The sequence below is a fragment of the Anabrus simplex genome, chromosome 5 (genome assembly GCF_040414725.1).
Source record: "Anabrus simplex isolate iqAnaSimp1 chromosome 5, ASM4041472v1, whole genome shotgun sequence".
Lineage (NCBI taxonomy): Eukaryota > Metazoa > Arthropoda > Insecta > Orthoptera > Tettigoniidae > Anabrus > Anabrus simplex.
In genome coordinates, this window is record NC_090269.1 from 118,725,175 (window position 1) to 118,739,337 (window position 14,163).

General features: G+C 40.0%; 1 protein-coding gene across 2 annotated transcripts in view; it reads left to right on the forward strand.

The window, feature by feature from the left end:
- The window catches only part of LOC136873835 (trimeric intracellular cation channel type 1B.1), a 165,195-nt gene that overhangs the window by 110,003 nt on the left and 41,029 nt on the right, over positions 1 to 14,163 (forward strand). For both annotated transcript variants that reach the window (XM_067147101.2, XM_067147103.2), the window contains exon 2: positions 12,058 to 12,214. In XM_067147101.2, the coding sequence (XP_067003202.1) occupies positions 12,058 to 12,214 (157 nt within the window). The remainder of the gene's footprint in view (positions 1 to 12,057; positions 12,215 to 14,163) is intronic.

Below are 14,163 nucleotides of genomic sequence, written 5' to 3' on the forward strand. Positions count from 1 at the left end.
GAATGTTAGCCGATTGTCGACATAAGCCGATTTATGAGGTCTACATATTAGTTTACTATAGTGTTAATTTTAACTACCAAAATTATTAAGACTGAAAATGATTTTGAAGGTAGGCCTACATTAATACAGTATATGGCCATTGCCGTGAATCAAAATGTATATGACCTCCAGTTATATACATTGGCATATGACACTAATTACCGATTGTTAACATAATGAGTGGTAACCCGCAGTAAGGCGCGCTTAATTCTGTAACGCTAGTAGTCGCATGTCGGCCATTTCACCGCCCTGGGTTCTTATTGCTGGCTATATCGTATACATGGTTAATAGAGTTCTCTAAGTCATAAAGAGGATTGAATAAATAAAGTAAAAAGTTTCAAACAATGTCATGATTTTTTTCCTTTCTCTTAAGCTCGTTATCGCCACCCTCTTCCTGTATGCGTAGTAAACTAGAACATGTTGATGATAAAACAGTTGTGGTAAATTTGTCCAGAATGTTGCATTATCCTTTCCTAAAACGAAATAAATCACTCCCAACCTTAGCTTCCTCATCAGAAAATTCATTCTCGGTGTCCGTGTTATTGTCACATTCTTGCAAAATACCTTCTTCCCCCGCCTCATATTCACTAATTTCGTCTTTGTGAAGGATCAGCCGCCTCTGTGGATCACTGGTAGAGTGTCGGCCTCCGGATCCCAAGATAGCGGGTTCAAACCCGGCAGAGGTAGTTGGACCGAGCTCGATAGCTGCAGTCGCTTAAGTACGGCCAGTATCCAGTAATCGGGAGATAGTGGGTTCGAGCCCCACTGTCGGCAGCCCTGAAGGTGGTTTTCCGTGGTTTCCCATTTTCACACCAGGCAAATGCCGGGGCTGTACCTTAATTAAGGCCACGGCCGCTTCCTTCCACTTCCTAGACCTTTTCTATCCCATCGTCGCCATAAGACATATCTGTGTCGGTGCGACGTTAAGCAATATAGCAAAAAAAAAAAAAAAAAGAAGAGGTAGTTGGATTTTTCGGTCTGCCATCTAGGAGGCCTAGAGTAAAACAGAACGTCGAAATTGACGAGCAGACGCCAGTTGGCGTCAAATTGAAATGTCTGCACACGGTAGCTGAGGCCATGCGATTATTATTATTATTATTATTATTATTATTATTATTATTATTATTATTATTATTATTATTATTTCTTGCGTGCTGGTCTTCTAAGGACCACGTTAGAATTTCAATTCTTCCTCCATAGTTGTTCTTTCCTTTTCTTCCAGTATTCTTTCATTGTTTCACTGTGCTTCTTTTTCCTGTCTTCAGTCCACTTTGTGCCTGTTTTCTTTTCCTTCCTCCCTTGGAATCCTTCCATTTGTAAGACTTTCTTCCTAAAAATCTTTCTTTCCAATAATTCTTCTTCTCGTATGTTGTTCCTTTCCAGGTCTTTCTTGACTTCTTGAATCCAGGTGGTGGTTGATTTATTTTCCCAAATGTACTTGAAGATTCGTAGTTAGTCTATTGTCATCCATTATATAAATGTGTCCAAGAAATAGCAATATTATTATTATTATTATTATTATTATTATTATTATTATTATTATTATTATTATTATTGTGAAGGATCTCTCGTTAAGGGTTAAGGGTTCATAAAATCGAGGATGTCCGCTAATTATAATGAAAATATACAATCATATAACTCAGAATTACAGAATAAAAACATCCCATCGCTACAAAAATCCATCACTTGCTTGGCGCGCCACGGTCTAAACGACCGACCCTACGATTGTTAACACTTCACTCAGAAACAAAGACTCAAATATAAACACAAATATCGACCACAATATTTATAGTTTAACAAAAGAACAGAAGCTACAGTGGCAAACAACACTGTAGGAGACGTTAACCGGTGTTATCACTGGATGAAGGAAAAATGGCGGCGAAGGGACCCGACGCGCGACTAACTGAGAGTCCTACATGTGAAAAGACGGAGTAGGCGACACCGCCGTAGCACGGTCGAAGCACAGTCCTACATGTGAAAACAGGCCTTAAGGATAGGGAAAGTAGCAGCCAAGGTATTAAGGTACAGCTCCAGCGTTTCCTGGTGAGAAAATAGGAAATCACGAAGAACCATCTTCAGAGTTGCGGATGGTGGCTTCCCACTCCTAGCCCTTCTTTGTCCCATCGTCGCCATAAGACCTATCTGTGTCGGTGCGACGTAAAACAACTTGTAAAAAAAGAATGTATTCTTCCTAGTTTAGACTGAATAAAACAGTTTACCTTGGCTAATGATCTTGCACAAATAAAATATTCAGGGAATAATAAAATTCTGTCCAGGTTTTTCATTCCACCCAACTCGTTCCTCCTCTTTTCACGTGAAAAATGAAAACCTACAACCTGTTGTCCAGTCTTTGACCGGGTCAGGGATGGAATGAATGAAGCAGATATAGGCTGTTAGTACGATGGGGTCGCCACTCCCAAAGTGATTTATTAATGAATGATAGATGCTACGAAATGAGAATGGAGAGTGTTGCTGGAATGAAAGATGATAGGGAAAACCGGAGTACCCGGAGAAAAACCTGTCCCGCCTCCGCTTTGTCCAGCACAAATCTCACATGGAACGACCGGGATTTGAACCACGGTATCCAGCGGTGAGAGGCCGACGCGCTGCCGTCTGAGCCACGGAGGCTCTCTTTTCACGTATAGAATCAAAAAAAGAACGTTGCGTCCGTCTACTGAAGGTGAAATTACTTATTTCATGTTATAAAGATGTTCATTCAGAAATGAAAACATGCAAATCTACAATTATTATTATTATTATTATTATTATTATTATTATTATTATTATTATTATTATTATTATTATTATTATTTAATCAGTTTACCCTCCAGAGTTGGCTTTTCCCTCGGACTAAGCGAGGGATCCCAGCTCTACCGCCTCAAGGGCAGTGTTCTAGGGCGTGAGACTTTGGGTTGGTGATACAACTGGGGAAGATGACCAGTACCTCGCCCAGGCGGCCTCATGTGCTATGCTGAACAGGGGTCTTGTTGAATGATGGGAAGATTGGAAGGGATAGACAAGGAAGAGGGAAGGAAGCGACCGTGGCCTTAAGTTAGGTACTATCCCGGCATTTGACTGGAGGAGAAGTGGGGAAACCACAGAAAACCACTTCGAGGATGGTTGAGGAGAGAATCGAACGCCCTTCTACTCAATTGACCTCCCGAGGCTGAGTGGACCCCGTTCCAGCCCTCGTACCAATTTTCAAATTTCGTGGCCGAGCCGGTAATGGAACCCGGGCCTCCGGGGGTGGCAACTATTCACACTAATCTCTACACCACAGAGGTGGACTAATATTATTATTATTATTATTATTATTATTATTATTATTATTATTATTATTATTATTATTATTATTATTATCGTCATCATAAGAAAAGTAAACTCATGTTTTCGTACCGAGGTGCTGCAGCTCTATTAAGCACACCCGAATGGAGGTGAATAATTTTTGTCACATACCAGTCTTCCTACCTTTCACAAATCTCCGGCAGTACCGGGAATCGAACCCGTTTCACCGAGGATGGCATCTAACCTTTACGCTACGGAGGTTGCATCGTCATCATCACCACCTGCATACCGCTTTGGAAAGGCTGGATCGCAGATGATTAGATACTCGCCTTCAGTGTTCTCAAGGTTACGGGATCGAATCTCAACTCATTTATAGGCTATACGATGCTAAACAATTAGAAGCTAAGAATTGGCGACTAATGGACGTTTCGACCTTTCTGTACCTAAGCACAACCCTCAGTAGAGTATTTTCTGGGAGCTGAGGGATTTTTATATCACTTTCAAATTCAGAATGTTAAAGACACTCGTACTTTCATCCTAATGACTGATAAGATAATGTTCTACCTGTTATTTCTATTGTGTTGTTTCTGACCTTGGAATTTTAACCTCTTGAATATCAATTATCGCGGTTTTTCCAGAGTTGTTAGCTGCCTTGATGGATCAGTGGTAGTTTCCAACTCAGGATTTCAAGTTCGTTGGTTCGAAGTTGTCATTGGTTAAAAGACTTCTGCTGTTGCACCCAGTGTCACACTTGAAATGTTCAAATTGGTCTATATGGCGCTACTTCAAATGGTCTGAAATCAATAGCTGAAGCCATACGAGTATTCAAGTTAGAAGTGATTACTGGAGTATGTTTTTTGAGAACAGTAGGCGAAGTTTTATCTGAGGGGAATTCCTCAAGGCAGTATTATTGGACCTTTATGTTTTCTTATATATGTATAAATGATATGAGTAAAGGAGTGAATCAGAGATACGGCTTTTTGCGGATGATGTTAATCTGTATAGAGTAATAAATAGTTACAAGATTGTGCAAAAAAAACTACAACAATGTTGTGAGATGGACAATACGCAATGATATGATGATAAACGGGGTTAAAAATCAGGTTGTAAGTTTCACAAATAGGAAAAGTCCTCTCAGTTTTAATTACTGCGTTGATGGGGTGAAAGTTCATTAAGTACCTGCGTGTTATTATAAGGAAAGATCTTCATTGGGTTAATCACATAAATGTGATTGTAAGTAAAGGTTACAGAACTCTGCACGTGGTTACGAGGGTGTTCAGGGGTTGTAGTAAGGATGTAAAGGAGACGGCATATATGTCTCTGGTAAGACCCCAACTAGAGTATGGTTCCAGTGTATACGACCCTCACCAGGATTACTTTGTTATAGAACTGAAAAAATTCCAAAGAAAAGCAGCTCGATTTGTTCTGGGTGATTTCCGACAAAAGAGTGGCGTTACAGAAATGTTGCAAAGTTTGGGCTGGGAAGAACTGGGAGAAAGAAGACGAGCTGCTCGACTAAGCGGTTATGTTCCGAGCTGTCAGCGGAGAGATGGCGTGGAATGACATTAGTAGACGAATAAGTTTGAGTGGTGTCTTTAAGAGTGTAAAAGATCACAATATGAAGATAAAGTTGGAATTCAAGAGGACAAATTGAGGCAAATATTAGTTTACAGGAAGGGGAGTTAGGGATTGGAATAACTTACCAAGGGAGATGTTCAGTAATTTTCCAATATATTTTAAATCATTTAAGAGAAGTCTCGGAAAACAGCAGATAGGGAATCTGCCATTGGGCGACTGCCCTAAATGCAGATCACTAGTGATCGATTGACTTTATTCATCTTCTCCCATACGAGTATATAGGCCTACATTGGAAGTGATTTATGAAGTCAGGTTTTTGAGAATAGTAGGGGAATACCAATGATTTTATTCATCGTCTCCCGAACAATTAAATTATAGGTTGGAAATAATTGGCTATGTTTGGTTTTGAAGAATAGTATTGGACCACGATTTTTTTCATCGTCTCCTTTACGATTATGTCAGGTGGAAGTAATTGATAACGTCTAGTTTTTGAAAACAATAAGCGAATAGCCATGACTTTACTCACCATCTTCCATACACTATTAATAAGTTGGAGGCGATTGATGGAATCTGGTTTTTGGTAACAGGAGACGAATAGCCATGATTTTTTCGTCATCTCCGGTGAGACCTGTGGGCTGGAATCAGTTCCTCAGCAAGAATTCATAACATTATTCCTACGATACGGGTTAGATAAAGAGGGAGGATGAATTGACCAACTTACTTCATTCAAATAATCTCTTATTTTGGTTGCTTCTTAGCAGGGGCGTAGCCGGGGGGGGGGGGGTTACTGGGGGTTAGAACCCCCCCCCCATTGAACTTTCACAAAAAGAAAATAAATAGAAACTGTCAGTAAACAATAAACTTCTTTTATGTGATCAAGATAAACTCCCTGCAATCTACTGCTTGTTGAGAGTGTTTGCCACCCTACCTGTCACCACTGCAGCCAGTGAGAGATCATTTTCAACATTAAGACGCCTTAAAACCTACCTCAGAAATACCACAAGTGAAAGTCGACTCAACGGGTTGGCTCCCTTGAACATTCACAGAGACATAGTTGTAAAACCAACAGATGTGTTAAATTTATTTTCTAGGAAGCCTCGAAAATTAGATTTTAGATTGTAAACTGAACATACCGTTTGAGATAAAACTGCTGACCTCGATCATATTGTTCTTGTTCTGTATTTTAAAGTAAGAATTTTGTAATGTATTGCAATCTGAATATCACATACAGTAATTCACTCTTGTATCAGTATCCTTATGACAGTCATGCATGCGCGTACCAGACACGCACAAGCACTTTCATTATGTTATTTCTTAATTTTGTAACTGTAACCCCCCCATTGGCCGATCCTGGCTACGCTACTGCTTCTTAGGTACTTAAAATATTGATACAACCTCGACCTTGAAGGCAAGCTGAAACAGCTCCGGCTACGCAGTATCAACGTCTACCTCTCCAATCGCCCCGCAAGGGGCCAGGTCATATCCTGACCAGTGAAGAGTCAAAATTGCTATTCAGCTACAACCAACAAAGTGAAGTCATCGAGCTAGCATCCTGAAGAAATAGCACTCAAGGCCCAAAATGAGGTCGAAGGGCTACAACCACTCACTGGTCCTTCGGGACCGATGAGAATAGCTGCTGGTGAAGGCAACTCACTTGGTGAGGTCACCAGCGTCTAGAATGAGTGTTAGGCATGATTGTTGCTGCATTGTAGGTACGCAGGGCATCTTGATCTTCATCCTAGTGGCACAACCATGTATGTACAGTCTACTGTTTGCTAAACCATATTTCGGTGGAGTCTTTTCTCATGTATTTGGAGTTTTGGGGGCTGTGAATGGAAAGGAAATGACGGCGATCTTTAGATAGTTATCTTACCAGCATTTTCTTAGAGTCTGAAATGTGAAAACTCCGCGAAACATTTTTTAAATACTGGTTTTCGGCGATGCTCAAATTGCAAGGAAGATCATAGCTTCAATTCTGTACGTCAGAGGTAAACTATCATAAGTGACATTTTACTAACTGCACAGAAGAGCAGAAGGAGGCTACCGAGGCGCATATTTTGCTACAAAGCAGGTCGAATCGACAGTTCTAACCATGGTAAACTATCGTAAGAGCCAATACGATAAGGAGTACGGCAGACGGCATAAGGTTGAATGAACTATTGCATGATCACTTACTTGTTTATCGCTGGATTCTTCTTGCACGTGCGATAGTATCACCTAGTTTATCTTCATTCCTGGGAAACATACACATACAAAACTGTACCCATAAAGAAGACACGACCAAAACAAGTCCCATACTGTAAAAACCTCAAAATAGTTGTTTTTGCATATACCTATAGGCCTACGATAGTTTACCTCTGATGTCCAGAATTAAGGTATAGCCTTAGTGTGAAAATCGGAAATCACTGAAAATCGGCTTCAGGGCTGCCGACGATGGGGCTTACAGTTACATCATCCGTTCTGCTTAGACGACCCCCTGTGGATGGAGGACGCAGACGAAGAATACACCAACGGTATCCCCTGCCTGTCGTTAGGGACGACCAAGGGATGGTCGAATTAGAACCATGAGACTACTTGTAATTAGTACCATCACGCAGGGAACACCATGGGGTCGCTTTTACTTGCGCATAGTACCACTATGTTAGGTATACAACAGGTTTGTGATTAGTAGCGACAGTGTGTGCTTCCGACTGGGTTCTACAGTACCTACTTAGTCCCACTATATGAGCGACACCATGGTTTTGCCTTGCCTATGATTAGTACCCACTATGTGAGGAACACCACGGGATTGCACGAGTCTCTGTGGTTAGTACACCTATGTGAGGAACACCATAAGTTCGCGTTGCCTGTAAATGGCGCCGCAATGGGAGAAACACCATAGGTCTGTGTTACATGTGCGCCTTACATTACCTGTGAGTAGTACCATAATGTATGGAACACCGTGAGTCTACGCTACTTTTGATTAGTACCACAACATGACAAATACCATGGTTCTACTTTCCTAGCGATAAGTACCATTATGAGGGGCCGATGACCTGGATTTTTGTACCCCTTTAGACTACAAGCATCATCGATTCAGTATTGTGTTTTAGAAGCAGTCCCTTTGTCAGTAATACTATTGTTTAACGCTAGTTTCTGGGAATGTGGGGCATTGCGGGTCGGATCCACTGATTGTTTTAAATTCATATCCATCCATTCATTCTTCGTCATCACGTTTTGAATTCTGGTCAGTGGAGGATTTTGGACTTTTAAATTGTCGTTACATTTCGTCTCATTTCGTACCATTAGGGGCCGATGACCTACATGTTAGGTCCCTTTAAACAAGCATCATCGTTATCATCATCTGATTAGCCAAAACCCTCGGTAGGAAAATCATTTAAAGGATGGTAAGATCCGAACTCTTTTGTCTCTCAATTCAAGTTCTTCAGGAAAAGTTAGGAAGCATGTGGTTTTATGTAACTGTGATATCGTAACATCATAGCCACGGGCCTCCAGTTTTACATATAATTCGATTCACAAGGGCGTGTTTTTCGTTTCAGAATATCTCACATACATGGCTAGGTTTCGAACAGCAGACACCTTGATGAGAAGCCAGTGATTGTGTCACTTGACTCTCAAACTCCACTTTATTCGGGCTAATTACCCTGGTCGTCTTATAAATATTATGATGCTGATGCTTGAGATATTCTTTTCAGTCCTTATATACAGTATGTGTTGTGAAACTTTTACTGTCGTCGCTGTACAGCCGTACAGTCCAAGCGGATAAAAGTCTTGGTTACTGTTATATTGATTTCTCTCGCCATAATTCACGTGCCAGCTTGTCAGGGTCTGTTTACATCGCCTTCACTCAAATAAAAATATCATTCGTGGTTCTCAAGGAAAACAGAAGGGAGAAATGCTTTCAATGACAGAGTAAATAAAAACCTTCCGTTCAGTTTTGTTGGGGTAATTCTATAGAATACTCTGTTTAGTTCCTCATACATCGAGCCCGAGGACGATAACACAATGCAGTAGGGGCGGGGACCTCGTTTCTGCGCCAGTCAGATACACGAACTACGGCACAGGGACATTAAATAATTAATAAAGCCTCTGTTTCTGTTTTACTTTGTATCTTTCCGTAAGTACTACAAGGGTGAGAATAATTAATGAAGGGGATTAAAGAAATGGTCCGTGAGTTATTTACAAGCAGTCGGAAGATTCAACAAGAATGTGAAGACCGAGAAAGTGGTCGTGCGTTTAGGGGCACCTTAGTTAAGGCCACGGTCGCTTCCTTCCCACTTCTAGCCTTTTCCTATCCCATCGTCGCCATAAGACCTATCTGTGTCGGTGCTACGTAAAGCAAATTGCACCCCCCCCCCCCAAAAAGAACTGAAGAATCTACAATGGAGCTCTTAATTCTTAAAGACCTGAAGATAAATTGATTAATATGTTTACTTTGACTTCTTGATTTATTTAAAACTGTCTTTCAATCTACATTTAAGTTTCATGAAAAACCCAGGCGAACTACCACCAGTGACAGGCTGAAATTCTGCAAGTTTTATACAGTAATATTGTAATCTGAGTTAATGATAATAATAATAATAATAATAATAATAATAATAATAATAATGCCGGGGGAGTTGGCCGTGCGGTTAGGGGCGCGCAGCTATAAGCTTGCATCCGTGAGATTAGTTTCGAACCCCACTGTCGACTGCCCTGGAGATGGTTTCCCGCGGTTTCCCATTTTCACACCAGGCAAATGCTGGGTCTGTATCTTAATTAAGCCCACGGCCGCTTCCTTTCCACTCCTAAACCAACGTCGCCATAAGACCTATCTGTGCCGTTATGACGGAAAGCAAATTGTAAATAAATAAATAAATAAATAAATAAATAAATAAATAAATAAATAAATAAATAAATAAATAAATAAATAAATAAATAAATAAATTGTTAAGAGAAAGAGTCGTCGTATGTTTTATGGTGAGTATTTAGGGGTTGTAGTAAGGATGTAAAGGAGAAAGCATATTTGTCTCTGGTAAGACCCCAACTAGAGTATGGTTCCAGTGTATGGGACCCTTACCAGGATTACTTGATTCAGGAACTGGAAAAAGTCCAAAGAGGAGCAGCTTGATTTGTTCTGGACGATTTCGGACAAAAGAGTAGTGTTACAAAAATGTTGCAAAGTTTGGGCTGGGAAGACTTGGGAGAAAGGAGACGAGCTGCTTGACTAAGTGGTATGTTCTGAGCTGTCAGTGGAGAGATGGTGTGGGAGGACATCAGTAGACGAATAAGTTTGGATGGTGTCTTTAAAAGTAGGAAAGATCACAATATGAAGATAAAGTCGGAATTCAAGAGGACAAATTGGGGCAAATATTCACTTATAGGAAGGGGAGTTAGGGATTGGAATAACTTACCAAGGGAGATGTTCAATAAATTTCCAATTTCTTTGCAATCATTTAAGAAAAGGCTAGGAAAACAACAGATAGGGAATCTGCCATCTGGGCGACTGCCCTAAATGCAAATCAGTAGTGATTGATTGATTGATTGATTGATTGATTGATTGATTGATTGATTGATTGATTGATTGATTGATTGATTGATTGATTGATTGATTGATTGATTGATTGATTGATTGATTGATTGATTGATTGATTGATTGATTGTCGTCTCAAATGCCTAACACTGGAATATTTCTAAGAATTCTTGATGATATTTTCATGACTTGGAAATGTACCTACCATTCCATGGGCAACTGTAGTGAAGGAGGATCTGGCCGATGTCTTTGAGGCACTGGTTCACGAAAGAATTAAGTTCAGGATAAGATACAACGGATAAAGGCTAGTGGCTTAACGTCGCACCGACACAGATAGGGCTTATGGTGAAGAAGGGATAGGAAAGGCCTAGGAGTTGGAAGGAAGCGGCCGTGGCCTTAATTAAGGTACAGCCCCAGCATTTGCCTGGTGTGATAATGGGAAACCACGGAAAACCATATTCAGGGCTGCCGACAGTGGGATTGAACCCACTATCTCCCAGATGCAAGTTCACAGCCGCGCGCCTCTAACCGCATGGCCCGCCCGGTAAGGGATAAAGGACCTTCGGGAAAGAGTAAGAAGACGATCTAGCGCAAAGTGGTCCGAAGAGAGAAAAGGTGCATTCTCCATCAATATGAAGGAATTCAGAAGGGCTGACAGGTGTTAACTGTGGTCCTGGAAGGCTCAAATGATGTGTTAAAAATAATTACTGTCATTATCATTGTCATCATGATAGGCATTCACTCATTGGCAAATATAACAATATGAAGACTTACTTCAAAGAAGGTTATATATTGCCTTTTTATGATTTTACAGGAAGTTAAAAAAATTGTCAGTTGATTTGGTTATATTCATTTATACTTGTTTTTATCATGTGTTATGATATATTATAATACAGTGACACCTAGTTCTTGTATTTTAACCTATGTATTTATTTGTCTTTTTCAACAACTGGTGGTATGTTAGAGGGTAAGCTGAGACTCAGGTCTGAACAAAAATTAAGCAAAAGAATCAAAATGAGTCATTTCCAGTAATGTATTTAAATAAACTCGTTCTTCGTCTTTTAAAAAATCAGTTAAAGATATATATATCACAGATAAATAAAGTGGGCTTAACAATAACAACAATAGAAAATATATAAGGTAACAACACACTTTAAAAAAATGAGAGAATCAGTCTCAGAAAAGAAGTCTAATTACAGTAGATAACAAGCCAATGCTTGCACAGCAATGAGAGATCCTTTAAAGCAGGGCCTCTCAAACGCCCAAAATCTGACGCGTGTAAACTGAGGCGCAGAGGTCCTGTGCACAGTGCATCGGTCCCACTCGACTCGGCTCGGACCAGCGCGTCATCTTGGGGCGACTTGGCTAAGCTGGGCTCAACTCAGCTCGGATTTGGAGCGCTACGGAGCAATCAAAATTTTGTCTAGCTGTAATTTTGCTCTCTTATGTGTCAGTTAAGCCGTTGATTTGAAATAGTTTTGAATGTCATAAAGTCATAATTAAGTATATACAAACAAATTGAATGGAGCCTAAATATGGAAATCATAAAAGTGCTTGCAACTCTTAATGTTCCTGGAAAATAAACCTTACACATTACATTTTTTCAACATCTTAAGCTTGACAAAGAACTGTTTCTGTTTCAGGTGCTCATGCCTTTTCCCGGAAACATCCCTTGTCTTGCTGGCTCTCCACCATGCTTGTGGTGTTCGCTGGTGGTATGCTGTGTAACGGTCTCCTTGGGGAGCCTATCCTTGCCCCACTCAAGAACACACCACAGCTCGTTGTAGCTACAGTCGTTTGGTAGGTTGATGAGTGCAGTACTCTACAATATTATAAATCATAATATGATCAAAGTGAGATACACCTGGAAACATATACAGTGTCTCTTTCCCTTTTCTTTTGTCTTCAAATTCCAATTTTAAAACGTTGAAAGCCGTTCTGTAAAATTGATTACAGAAGTTCTAAGGTACAGGGTGCTGGAAACCAGTCATGATCAAGTTAATATTGTGTGGTTGTCATTCTTGTTTGACAACAGTGCATCCCTTACCTTTGTTACTATTGGTTCTGTGCTTTGGTATACCATATATGATTTTGAAAGAGAATTTAATTTATTCTGATCCACAGAGGAAACCTTGTAATATACTGCAGATCACAAGTAGGTAGTCAAGAGTAGCACAGTAGCTTTCCTATCCAATTGATCTGGGTTTGATTCCCAGCTCTGTCATGAATTTAAGGTCTAGAATAGGGTATATTCAGCCTCACAGAACAAAACTGAGAAAGTTAAAAGTTTGTGTCCTCACAATCAACTGAGATGGTGCACTCATATCAGATGAGTTACATGTTCTTTTACAAAAATATTGTATTTCCTTGTCAAATATAAATCGCCAACAGAGCTGGTAATTGAACCCAAACCTTGGAGTCAGACAACTAATAGTATTGCTATTATGCTATGGAGGTAGAAAACATAATTGAAGAAAAAGAAGCAGTCCTTCTCGGACTACTTAGAAGTGGCTTTCTGTTATTCCGTGCTTTTAGTATTAGGCGAATGCTGTGATAAAAGTAAAGTAAACTCGCGTCCTCGTCCCGAGGTGGTGCAGCTCTTTTCAGGGACACCCTCAGTGGAGGTGAGTTGCATGTACCATTTCAACCACATACCAGCCCTTCTGCCATTCTTAAATTTTTGGCAGGACCAGGAATCAAACCCGGGCCCCCGAGGATGGCAGTTAATAGCACTAAGCGTTACACTACGGAGGCAGAATGCTGTGATGATAGGTACCTATAAGAGAAATAATGAAAAAGCAAACAATTTGCTAGAATGCTGTTTTGAACTTATAGAAGAAAACTGTTGCACAGTTAAAGAACATCACAAAAATCTAATAAAAGAAGGAAAAGAAGTAACTCTGTTTCAACTAACTGACTGTTCCTAGAATTCTTGTGTTGAGAAAATTATTACGTATTTTATTTAATGAATGACGGTTTTAACAAATAAGTGTTTAGGAGTGAAACAGGATATACAGGATATATGAGCACCACAGTTAGCATTTCACAATATGTTTCCAAACATGCAGGAAATAATCAGGGGCTGGATAGTACATCCCAAAACATCACAAAAAGTTCCTATGAATATATGTCCTACGGTCGATAATTTACTAGTTTACTAGTTACTAATCGTAATATCGTAACTAAAACGTGCATAGTTTGTAAACGATTGACCCTATGGCATACGTCCATAGGGAATCCTTATGTTTTTTTGGGGCATCCCATGATCACTTCATACATGTTTGGGAAGTACATTTATTCAGTAAATTGGTAAGTTATCAGCACAAACAGAAATTTAATACATTAATACAGAAATGAAATCATTTATATACAGGCAGAAAAGGCTAGGAAAGAAATTCTGCTGTAGAGTTGGGTAAGAAAATAGGTTCTGTGGTTAAATTTAAGATCCATTCCTTCCAGTCAAGCAACTGTGTACAGTTCATTCAGGGAGCTAGCAAATGCATGTTTTGAGTACTGCTGTACTGTATGCTGCAGTATCTGTCAATGTCACTACAGAAATGTCTGATATAATGGAACTCATATTGCCAACACCTCGCATAAGAACGAAGGACATCATCTGTGTATTCATATGTGTGAAACTGAGGACTAGGAATAGCATTCCTTATAGGATAGGTGTAACATTGCAGTAACACATACAGGTTTCATGTTCCATCACAGCATATTCTAGAAGGAGTGTGCAAGGAAAAGAG